Source organism: Exserohilum turcica, assembly GCF_000359705.1.
Source record: "Exserohilum turcica Et28A unplaced genomic scaffold SETTUscaffold_10, whole genome shotgun sequence".
Classification (NCBI taxonomy): Eukaryota; Fungi; Ascomycota; class Dothideomycetes; order Pleosporales; family Pleosporaceae; genus Exserohilum; species Exserohilum turcicum.
Window position 1 is genome coordinate 1,958,784 of NW_007359915.1, and position 10,881 is coordinate 1,969,664.

The window sequence follows — 10,881 nt, forward strand, 5'->3', positions numbered from 1 at the left end:
TGTAAAGTCTCTAAAGACTTCTACAAGGTCTAGTAAACTAGTTTACCTAGTAGGGTTGTTCTTAGCTAGGTTAGCTGCTTGGATTACTAGGTTTCTAGCAATCTCTAAGGCTTCCTCAATAGAGGTTGCCTTTGGTGTTTTCCCTACTGTAGGGTATCTTGGCACTGCTCCAATAAATGGAGAAAAATTGCTTCTTGTCCTAGTATGGGTAGGCCTAGGCGGTTCTTCTAGTTGCCTGTTAGGGCACGGCGTAGAGGCCTCCTCAGCCATCTCGATTTCTGGATTATTATCCATTAGTCGTTTTCTTGTGCCTCTAAGGTCCTTTGAGGCTAGTCTTTTTTTGTTATTTTTATTGTTTTGATATGTCTGTGTTTCTTGCTGAATTTAAGCTTCAATAAGCTCCTGCGTTCCTATCAGCCCCTCTAGTCTTGGCATTAGAGCCCAAGCTCTGTGAGAAAATTCTCACAGGCGTGAGATAACGAAGGAAGGCCTCCTTCTTCTCCCTACTGCGCGCTAGCGCCTTAGCTGCAGGTGTTGAAAGTGCTGTTAGTCGATTCCTCGTGGTCGGTTCTCCTAGATAGCGTGCTTTCCTAGCGGTTTCCAGAAAACTCGAAGTTGGGGTGACTAACTGATCTTATGTCGAGTCATTATAGGGGCCTATAGATCCCGGGTTTACGCAAACGCGCAAACTCTCACGGAACTGGGAAAGTCGGAAATAGAGAACAACCAGCCAGCGCGCGCACAGCAGGTGAAGCGGCTTAGTCGGCAATTTTGCTGCTCTCCATTTCCGACTTTCCCACTTCCGTGAGCGGCAAAGTGTTCTGCAATATAATTTACACGACTTCTGCACGGATGTAGTCGGGTACACAATCCGCTTCTCAATCTACGCCTATGGTGTCACCGCAATGATTCTACCCCGGCCCCTATGGCCCACCAGAAAGTGGATCCATAGCCGAAGTACCCCGCATTCAACCCATGAGTAATGCGCCGACAAAGTCTAAAAGGTATTAGACGCGTTTGTTGCGGCGTGTGGGATCCGGTCAAGGGTTTTCCCTACGAAAGACATGCGTGCTTGGGAGGCTCAAATTAGACTCCTGCACAAGATCGGGAAACTCATAACAGCAGAACATAACATGAGCGCGCGCTGTCCGACAAAACGCCGTTGTACGCCTGTATATTAACTCTATCGACACTACTGCCTTGGCTTGAATCAAAGATGAAAAAAAAAACAAGAGCCTGATCGGGACACGAAAGGAAACTTTCACTACAGCATTCAATATCATTTCTACCTGTCAGTCTTCTATATTGTCTTACTGATAAGAGTGAAACTGTGAAGTCATCTCTTAATGCGCAATGCTCTACCCAGCACCAGGAACTAATTGCAGCGTGGACAAGGATAGGAACCCGGACTGCATATGATCGATCGATCGGTCCCTAAACCTCTGCATGGTTGCAGAAACCCTAGTTAGCTATCTCCATGTAACATCCGAAGATTCCTGGTGCACTTTTCGGTGGTAAACATCATTGCCACGAGTAGTTTCTACCTTTTCGTGCACGTCAACGTCACGATGCACGTAAGCGTCACGAAAACTTACCGATAATCACGCAATGTCAGAAAGCTAGACACGTATGCTTTGTTCTCTAGACTATAGCTCTTATTGCAGCCTAGCATACTGGGCTAGCCGGGCAAGAGATGCCCGAAACACCCAGGGATAGCAACTGAACAGATAGAGTTCGAAAACTTATCTCACATTGATCATTACGAGTGCGGTTACGCCAGTCTGAAGAGTTCTCGTGCGTCTCCACCGGACGCTGGGCGCTCTTTTTTATTCAAACTATCTTTGCTCTTGGTAACTCTGCACTGTCGAATAATTCCAACGCGACAATTGTGCTCACTGTTCTGTAACATCGGTGCAGCTCAACGATGGATTCCGATACTCTCGACCCGAAGACAATCGAGTTGGTCCTTCCCAGTTTTGCCTTGCTGCGACACATTCCAGTCTCAGTATTGTTTGCCGCTTTCGTTGTCGCAGTTTCCGTATACCTGCCACGCTTCAGATACAAGTCGCAGCTGGAGAAATTTCCACTCATTCTAGAGCATCTGAGCGGCGAACAGCGGCGAGCAAAGTTTCTCGCTGGAGCAAAAGCGCTCTACAAAGATGGCCACGAGAAGGTAGTCTACTGGGATGCAAGGTCGAATTTCACTAACGCATCACTAGTTCAGAGGAGTAGCGTATAGAATGCAGACTCTAGATGGTACGCCAAACGTTCTAGTGCCATGGTTCGCCTGCTAAACTGTTTTAGAGATGCAAATCGTCCTTCCTATCTCCATGTTGTCTGAACTTCGAAAGGCTCCTGAGGATGTTTTGTCTTTCTACGACATGTTTTCCAAAGTATGTGATTTATTCAATCCAAGTCACTTCGAGGCTAACATGCTTTCAGGGCTTAGAAGAGACCTACACTTATGTAGATATTGAATTTTACCCCAGGTTGTCGATACAATCAAGAGAGATCTTACCCCCAAGCTAAGTAAGAAGAACGATTCCGCAGTTTCTACACAATTCCTAACAAAAGCAGCGAAAATCACCTCAAATATTTGCAATGAGGTAGATGCAGCGCTGGACACATACCTCCCATCTCACAATGAGTGGACAGAGATTAATGTCTCAAAAACCGCTTTGGACATTATTGCCAAAGTGTCAGCTCACCTCTTCATTGGCGACAGTGTTGCCAACGAACCAGGTTATCTGGACTGTACCCAAAACTTCACTGTGCACCTAGGCGAAGCTACCAAAGCGATCAAAGAAACACGAGTGTGGCTTAGACCCTTTCTAGCGCCCCGACTCCCGGCGGTGAAGCGCCTTCTTGAGACGAGAAGAAATCTGAGAAATTACGTTAAGCGTGTGATTGAAGAGCGAGAGGCCAAGAGCAAAGATCCAGATTGGGTTCCACCGGAAGACATGATGCAATGGCTTCTCAATCGAACTGACAGGCAAAAGGACACACTGGAGGACTGCACGGCCGCGCAAATCCTTCTTATCCTGGGGACCATCAATGCATCCATGCAGACATTGATTGCCATCCTGCATACGCTAGCCGTCACTCCCGAGTATGTTGAGCCGCTCCGAGAAGAGATTCGAAACACTTTGAATAGCGACGGATCCATTCCCGTCAGTTCAATGAAGGAGTTTAGCAAGATGGATAGTTATTTCAAGGAAGTCGGCATGCATTTCCCCGTCATCATAGGTATGTCTCTCTCTTGTTTACTGGTGGAGCATAGCTAAAAACAGAGCAGAACCTTATTTCCGCCGGGTTCGCAAGGGCTACACTCTGTCCAACGGACAGTACCTACCTGCTGGCGTGCCCATTGTGATAATAAACCCACTTATCACGGACTCCAAGTACGATGCCTTTGACGGCTTCCGACACTACAACCTGCGCGAAAGCAGCGCACAAAAGGACAAGCCGCAGCATCGATGGCTGATTGCTAATGAAACCGAGTTTCGATGGGGCTATGACAACCATGTGTGTCCTGGCAGATTCTACGCGCATAATTTACTCAAGATTATCCTTGCCAGACTGATTGAGAAGTACGATATCAAGATGCCTGGAGGTGTCACAGGTTTAGAAGCTAGGTATAAGATGGTTGAGCATGGTAATGTTGTTATGGAACCAAGGGATAAGCCTCTGATGATTAGGAGAGTGAAGAGCCAGGCATGAAAGAAGGCTTAGGAAACGGCTTTTTCTGGTTCTGCATAGACGCAGTAGACATCTACAATTCGAATGGTGGTGTTGGATTCGAGCTGGAGTCGTGATAGGAATTCAGTTTTGTTTGTAAAACAATACAACAAACAGATAAATGAGTTTTCAGCACTCAGACTGCCAGGAAGTCACACTAGATGCTTTTTCAAAGCGTAGAGGAGATTTATATCATGTCGTAGAGAGAATATGCCAAGAATTCATAACTGCATAATGTTATGTGAAAGCGAAAAAGAAAACATTCCACCAATAGAGAGGACTGTTTGATTTTTTTGTCGCAAATAGAAGAGGGTATCTCTGACGAATAATGCATCAATATAACAAATAGGCTTCTACCACCTATCGGATTCGTGAATATATAGGAGACTATTATGAATTACATGCTCGGCAGGTAGAATAGATTGAGGTGGTCACCACCTCCCCCTCCACCAAGCCAACGTCTGTTTATTCTCGCTTGAAAGCTCCACTTCAACCTGCACACTGTGCCCATCAAGCTTACCTATGGTGGGTGCACCGGGGGGACCCCATTGAGGTGTTTGACCCCTGGGTGACCCAGCAGGCTGGGCTTGGGATGGGCGGGTAGAAGTGGGGGTTGAGTTGGGATTAGCCATATTAGTTAATACTTTGTTTTTTTTACCGATATGCAGCAGGATGTGCGGATAGGGTCAGAATGCTGATCTGTTCATTACTTGTTTTTTTTTAGTGTGGTGAGGCACTTAGTACAAGTGGGAACAAATGCGCAGGGCCGCATTTTCACACTCGGTGCCATGGATGCTGAAACAGCTGTATGGTCATCAACAATGAAAGTGATTCATACAGTGCGCCAGGGGTAAAAATGAGAGGTAGAGTTACAATGTGGGGGGGTATGTAATAGAGCAAGAAAAAGTCGCGCCTTGGTTACAATGCTCAGGCGGATAAGTGGGTGCCCAACCAAGATTCAAACTGCAAAAACGCCCAACCATGCAACCTCGGCACTTGGCATGCCGCCAACCGTTCAATCATATACATTCGTTAAACCTCATTTCCGCGCGTGCCTGAATTACCGATAACGCCCAGAAGTCCAACTTTTGCTTGATGGCCATTACCGTTGCATGTACATGCCCGTGGTGGCCATGAGATGTCCGTAGCGCTCGTGCGCGTGCCAGAGGTAGCGGAGGAAAACGATTGCTTTCAGGTAGGCTTTCATGATGCGCCGGCGTCGGGCTCGGTCAGCCTCTAGAATTCTGCGCAGGGCCTTGGATACGGCAAGTGTGGAGGCGGCTCTCCGGGACGGTGGCTGGATGATTGCGGGCCAGGAAGTTGCTCTGGTGAGGGCAGGGGGACTTGCAATTGAAGCCTCGGGCAAGAAGGCGTCTGGCGTCTCTGGGGCGTCGTTGAGCGAGGCCGGGCGGTGCCTGGCGTCGAGAGGGTCGTACTCGAAGACTTCTGGAATGCAGCCCAGCGTGGGGGCAAAGGTTGCTGAGCGCGAGGCGTCGGCATGGTGAGACATGGTAAGCAGTGCAGTCTGCTGGAGCGGCTGCTTCTCTCTGCGTGGTGGCGAGGGCGGCGAAGACGTGGGTTTGGGGGTACGTGGTAATAGGGGGGTCGAGGCAGGAGTGGTGGACCAAAAGGGGAGCGAGAGTCGCTTAGAGATGGAGGCGGTTTGTTTGGCCGACCCATGGGCCAGCAGGGCGTCACATCGTGGGGATGAAAACAGGAGCATGTCGACCAGGTGTGACGGGATGGCAGGGCTGGGGCCAGGCCAGACTGTGAGAAAGAACTTGGCTTTGGGGGGGCTTTGGGGGGGGGGCTTTGGGCAAAGCAGGCGGCTCGGGGCCGGACAGGCACATGTAGATATATCTGGTGCGGACTCATGTGGCAGCTAAGGGCGGATTCAAAAAAGCGACCCCGCGCGTGTGGGCGCAGAGGCCGCTAGGCATGGGGATCCAGGAGGGCGAGCATGGTGGATGGCGGGCATGGTGTGGTCGTTCGCTTTGAGACCAGAGGGCGCCTGGGCGGGTCACACGAGCTGGCACGGCGGCGGCGGGCTCGGGCAGCAGCAACAACGGTCGAGATGCGGGAGAGGTGCTGTGCAGCGATGGAGAGGCTGGCGATGGCTGGTGCTGTGAGTGGATGGAGGGGGCGTGGGCGATGGAGATGTCGGCATGACGTCGCAAGGGCAGACATTTGCATCGAGAGATCGAGACCAGGAGAAGGCGTGGGAGCCGGCCAACGGGACGCTAGCACGCTTGCGGGCCAATGGCGGCGCACGTGTCCCTCTCCCCACACACCACCATTCACTGCCCCATGGCCGCCATCACCACCTGGCCGAGGGTGATACGCCGCCGCCAGCTGCAGCCCGCCGTATGCAGCGCCTCGTCGCCCGATGGTAACGCTACATCTGTGCGTCATCCGCCTGTCACAGGCCAGCCGTGTGTTTTTGGCTGTGGCCAGCTGCTCCGCGGCCTACAGCTACAGTATGGCTGTATCTGTCCATCCATGTGTATGGGCTTGTATGATTGTTATGGTTTGCACCCACCAAACAGGCACACATGCCTGTCCCTTGTTCGGCCCTTAGGCAACCTTGTAGTACCCAGAGTACCCAGAGGCCTCCATGGCCATGGTCTGCCCCCTCTCTCTCCTCTCCTCTCCCCTCTCCTCTCCCCCTTTCCCCCCTCGCTCTGTGCCGGACTCGCCCTTGCTGCCACGGCCTCTGCAAGCCTCTCAACAACCCATCCTGCTATCCATCATACTGCCAACATTCGGCCGAGGATGACGTACACGCGCAAACAAGTCATCACATGTGTTAGCCTTCTAGTAAGACGGACGGCCAGGCCAGGCCAGACTGGGCCCACGTGTTCCCCACTCGCTCACCACACCAAGACTGACCCTACCACTACCCTAGTATCTCCTTGTCGCAACAGCCCTCGCGGGGTAACGCCTCCCAACATCCGCCCGTTGTTATGCTAGTAGCTGGACGCTAACACGAACAACCCTCAGCTACGCGGCATCCCGCGCGAACGCCCGTTCCATACCCATCTCCGACACGCTGACGGCCTTTACCACAGCGCTGCCAATAGTCTCTGGTCTGCTGCTTGAACTTGGCTATGACCTGACGCGTCGCCACGAGCGTCGCCACCAGCTGTCGCGCGGCGAGATCCAGCGCCCGCCCCTCGTCATCGTTGCCAACACGCTCATCTTCATCTACTCGACCGTCGTCATCACTCTATCAGCCACCCATGTCGCTCCGTCATCCACGATAGACTGCGGCCTGCGAGAGCGCTGGCAGAGACTCTTCAGGCACAAGGATGCCACTGCCATCCGCCAGATCCAGGATGCCTTCAATTGCTGCGGCCTCGCCAATTCACGTGACATGGCATGGCCTTTTCCAGACCGCACCCACAATGCCCATGCATGTGAAACCACGTACAACGGCAGAACAAGCGGTTGCCTGGGCGCGTGGAAGGCCGAAGAGCAGAAGATGGCAGGGTTATTTATGACTGTCGTGGCCATGGTCTTTATCTGGCAGGTCTGTGTCAATAGGCTTCCACAAGACAAGGGCTTTGCTTACATGCTCGGCAGTTTTCCATCATCGCCATCCCTATTCAAAAGAACTCGTGGCTGCACAGGGTTGCCCCGGCTCGTCTCTCTCGCATGATTGCTGATGAGAGGAACGGGGATGCAGAGCCCCGACGTGCAATTGACTTTATTCCTGCATACAATCGCTACTCGGATCGCGTCGAAGAAGAGGCCGAAGAAGATGGACATGCGCCCAGCCGTGCGATTGAGCAGGGAAGCCACCCGGCTTTTCCGGCAAACGTTGGACGCGAGCAGCAGCCGTCTGTGGAGAATGAGTGGGCGAGGGGCTGACATATACATCTGGAACTGTGACGAATGACTCACTTTCATATCAGGATTAATATCAAGAGGCTTTGCTGAGGCCAGGAACTGCATCTGGATCACGATTCGGTACCTTGTACCCACGCAGGCCAAAAACATCCGATACCTGAATTGGTCACATGATCATAGTCATGTGACCACATAGATAGCCGTGTCTCTTCCTCTGACTACATGTACATCGCAATGCATGCCATGCATACCATCCATGTTCCGCATATGATTCTATTGACTTTCAGCAAAGGCTTCTTCGAAAAGCAATACAAACCCGAGAAAGGATGTGTTGGCAGTCGACGTGATCATGGCTGCCTGTCGTCCTGGAAAGGGTTAGCACCTTGGCATGCACTCCCTGCGGCTGTCAAGACCCAACCCAGCCTGGCTATGCCACGTGTGTGTTATAGTTTTTTTTTCATCTCGTAGGTGTGGTGACATGCATCAGAATCTTTTCATCATTCAGCCTTGCCGCTTAGCTAAACGACTGCACTGCTATTAGCGTGCATCAATGTCTAGAACGATCAGGCTCCAGCCTGACACAGCCTCAAGCAGGTAACAATTGAATTAACCCGGCATGCTATTCAGGCCATGTGCTCATTCTTTCCTCAGCCCTGCTCCGCCTCACATTCTATCCTTGCCGCAATTGAATACTGAGTATGACAGCTTAACACTTTCGCAGCATCGATTCATACATGAGTATCTAGCTTGGCAAGCGATGGATGAAGCCTTGTTCGTAAAGACCCTGCTCTGAACTAATACCGATAGATTAGCCACACATATTTGCAGCATATCTGGGATATCTTGACCTGAAAGCACATCTGTATGCTAGTCGTCAATCAAGTAAGCGAAGATTCTGGAAAGATGAGCTGAGCACGCTTCAGCTGCAACGGGGCTACACACTAAGGCTGCAAGCCAATCCATGGGTTGGCTGGCTACCAAACCTTTTGACAATAATCCAGTGTTCCGCGGCGAACAAACGTAAACGGTCCATTGGCCGGGTTAAGCCTGGCCATGTGTGGTACAACATGCATGTCCAAGAACTACGCGTGACATGGAACCATTCGAGAAGACGAGTTGTGGCTGTGTCTTGCTTGGGTGGGTTATCCTGGTGTGGTGGCGCTTTTTGCACAGGATCATGACCCTGTATGGCCAAGCGCAGCATTGTTGTGGCTGGGTGACTCGGCTGTCAGCACTGCCCAGCGGAATTCCGCTCGCACTATACTTTGCTTATGTATAGTTAACTGAATTCGAATTCAGCCATTGGTCACAACATCGTACGGTGTAGTTTACAAAACATATGGCGCTGAGGTAGCATTTCGACATTTAAGATGCAAGTAGGTATCGCACTCGACCCACCTCTGCGTGTAGACGGTAGCTATCGCCTTGAACATGACCTTCCACCCTGACTCTCTCCCTGATCTGAAGGGCAAGGTATTCATAGTCACAGGAGGGAATGCTGGCATGTAAGCCATGCTCTCAACTCTAGCAACAAGCTTCATTCCGCTAATCACACCATACTACGCTCAGCGGCTACTACACAGTAGCACATCTTGCCAGACATGGCGCCCATGTGTACATGTGCGCTCGGAACCCGAAAAAGGGCACCGACGCCATTGCCAGAATCAAGAAAATGCATCCTGAAGCCCAAGTCGACCTCCTTCAGGTTGACCTTATGGACCTCAGCACCGTCGTCGCGGCTGCAAAGCACTTCCTCACGCTCGAGACAGCGCTGCACGGCCTGGTCAACAACGCAGGCATCATGGCAACGCCGTTTGAGATGACCAAAGACGGCCACGAAGCACAATGGCAGACCAACTACCTGGCTCACTGGGTGCTTACAGAACACCTACTTCCACTGATGCTCCAAACCGCCAAAACACTGCCACCGGGAAGCGTGCGTATCGCCAACCTCAGCTCGTCAGGCCACCTGGGTGCACCCAAGGGCGGCATCAACTTTGACGACACAGCCAACAAGGACGGTAGCGTATGGGCCCGCTACGGCCAGAGCAAACTAGCCAACATCCTCCAAACCAAAACTCTACATGCCAAGTACGGGCCTGGCTCCCCCAGCGCCCGCAACAACGCCGCCGAAATCTGGTCATCATGCATTCATCCAGGCCTCGTGGAGACAAATCTCGCCGATGGAGTCAGTTCCTCAGGCTTTGCCATGCCGATTATTTTGTCCGTCTTGCGCATGATGGGTCTAATGTATTCCCCCGACAAGGGCTCCTACACGAGTTTGTTCTGTGTAGCGAGTCAAGAAATGAAGGCCGCGGAGAGTGGGGGCTACATGGAGATTTTCAAACGTTGCGGGGAGCCAGGGTGGGTGAGTGGTCCGGCCAAGGATGCGGAACTTGCGGAAAGGCTAGATGCATGGACTAGAGAGATCATGGGGAAAGAAGGGTGGGTTGGGTAGTACGTATACTTATTCTATTCTTTCTTGTTCTGTATCCAGTATGCTTTATGCTCATCCGCCTTGATAGACCCTTTAATACACGAACTGTTTCATCAACCTCGACAGAAATTCAGAACTTGTTGTTCCATCAATTAGCAGCTTTAGACCTAGCCAAGTGAACAGTTCTGACATGTGCGTGCGAGACAGAACGAACAGACCTTGTGGCATGGGAAGTGCATGTGGATTGTAACAATAGTGGGAGATACTCTAGATAAAGAGTTAGGTCTTGATACGCATGTCTGTTTTTACGAAACATGGATACACGGTCTTAATCGACCATGGACTAAGGCGCTCTAGCAGAAATGTGGTCAAGTTTGGATCTAAGACCTTTGAACGGCACATGCGTGTTCACAGCCCGAGTCAGAGAAAACACCTGATTTTTTGTCAGAGGTTAGTATCACGAAATGCGGGGAATTAGACGCACAGGAATTATTCCCGGGTTGTTGAATAACTTTGCTCAATAAAAGATAGTGCGATACAATGGAATGTGTGACCTTATACCATTTCAGGCAACTTCAGGCGCCATATCGTCAGGCACACTATAACCCCAGCCATACTATTATCCTGTATGTTTGTGCTTTTGTATCAGCCTCAGTATACAAGAAGGCATAATTATCTCAAATGCCAAGAAACATGCCAAGAGCCCGAGAGACATCACCACGTTAACGTGTCAAGACCAACATGTGTATTATTATTATTATTATTCCATTAGAGTCTATCTGCAGTCAGTGACTATGTAAGACTTTGGCCAGAGGCCGTTCTAGGTACAATTTGTTTAAAGTGAGAGTGTTCTCTGT

The 10,881-nt window shown here is 50.9% G+C and overlaps 4 protein-coding genes across 4 annotated transcripts; 3 read left to right on the forward strand and 1 right to left on the reverse strand.

The window, feature by feature from the left end:
* Positions 1–1,924: 1,924 nt before the first annotated feature.
* SETTUDRAFT_25251 (uncharacterized protein) lies at positions 1,925–3,720 on the forward strand (the record flags this gene model as incomplete). The annotated part of the gene is made up of 6 exons (XM_008023062.1): positions 1,925–2,173; positions 2,220–2,256; positions 2,305–2,393; positions 2,490–2,529; positions 2,578–3,246; positions 3,296–3,720. 6 exons carry the CDS (start codon positions 1,925–1,927, stop codon positions 3,718–3,720), a joined length of 1,509 nt encoding a protein of 502 aa, XP_008021253.1.
* A 746-nt stretch (positions 3,721–4,466) lies between these two features.
* SETTUDRAFT_166961 (uncharacterized protein) lies at positions 4,467–5,527 on the reverse strand. The gene has a single exon (XM_008023596.1). The coding sequence runs from the start codon at positions 5,459–5,461 to the stop codon at positions 4,841–4,843; it is 621 nt and encodes a 206-aa protein (XP_008021787.1). The 5' UTR covers positions 5,462–5,527; the 3' UTR covers positions 4,467–4,840.
* Positions 5,528–6,510: 983 nt separating this feature from the next.
* Positions 6,511–7,834, forward strand: SETTUDRAFT_145416 (uncharacterized protein; the record flags this gene model as incomplete). Its single annotated transcript, XM_008023597.1, has 4 exons — positions 6,511–6,555; positions 6,644–6,672; positions 6,739–7,267; positions 7,321–7,834. 4 exons carry the CDS (start codon positions 6,511–6,513, stop codon positions 7,606–7,608), a joined length of 891 nt encoding a protein of 296 aa, XP_008021788.1. The 3' UTR covers positions 7,609–7,834.
* Positions 7,835–8,930: 1,096 nt separating this feature from the next.
* On the forward strand, positions 8,931–10,373 carry SETTUDRAFT_166963 (uncharacterized protein). Its single transcript, XM_008023598.1, has 2 exons — positions 8,931–9,092; positions 9,157–10,373. The coding sequence occupies exons 1-2, from the start codon at positions 9,019–9,021 to the stop codon at positions 10,043–10,045; spliced, it is 963 nt and encodes a 320-aa protein (XP_008021789.1). The 5' UTR covers positions 8,931–9,018; the 3' UTR covers positions 10,046–10,373.
* Positions 10,374–10,881: the final 508 nt, after the last annotated feature.

What these genes read in the sequence shown, in the direction of transcription:
- SETTUDRAFT_166961 (XM_008023596.1), bottom strand. Translation starts at nt 5,461, where the DNA reads ATGCTCCTGTTTTCATCCCCACGATGTGACGCCCTGCTGGCCCATGGG.
- SETTUDRAFT_166963 (XM_008023598.1), top strand. Translation starts at nt 9,019, where the DNA reads ATGACCTTCCACCCTGACTCTCTCCCTGATCTGAAGGGCAAGGTATTC. An exon ending in ACAGGAGGGAATGCTGGCAT is followed by an intron (nt 9,093 to 9,156) that starts GTAAGCCATGCT and finishes TACTACGCTCAG; the next exon opens with CGGCTACTACACAGTAGCAC.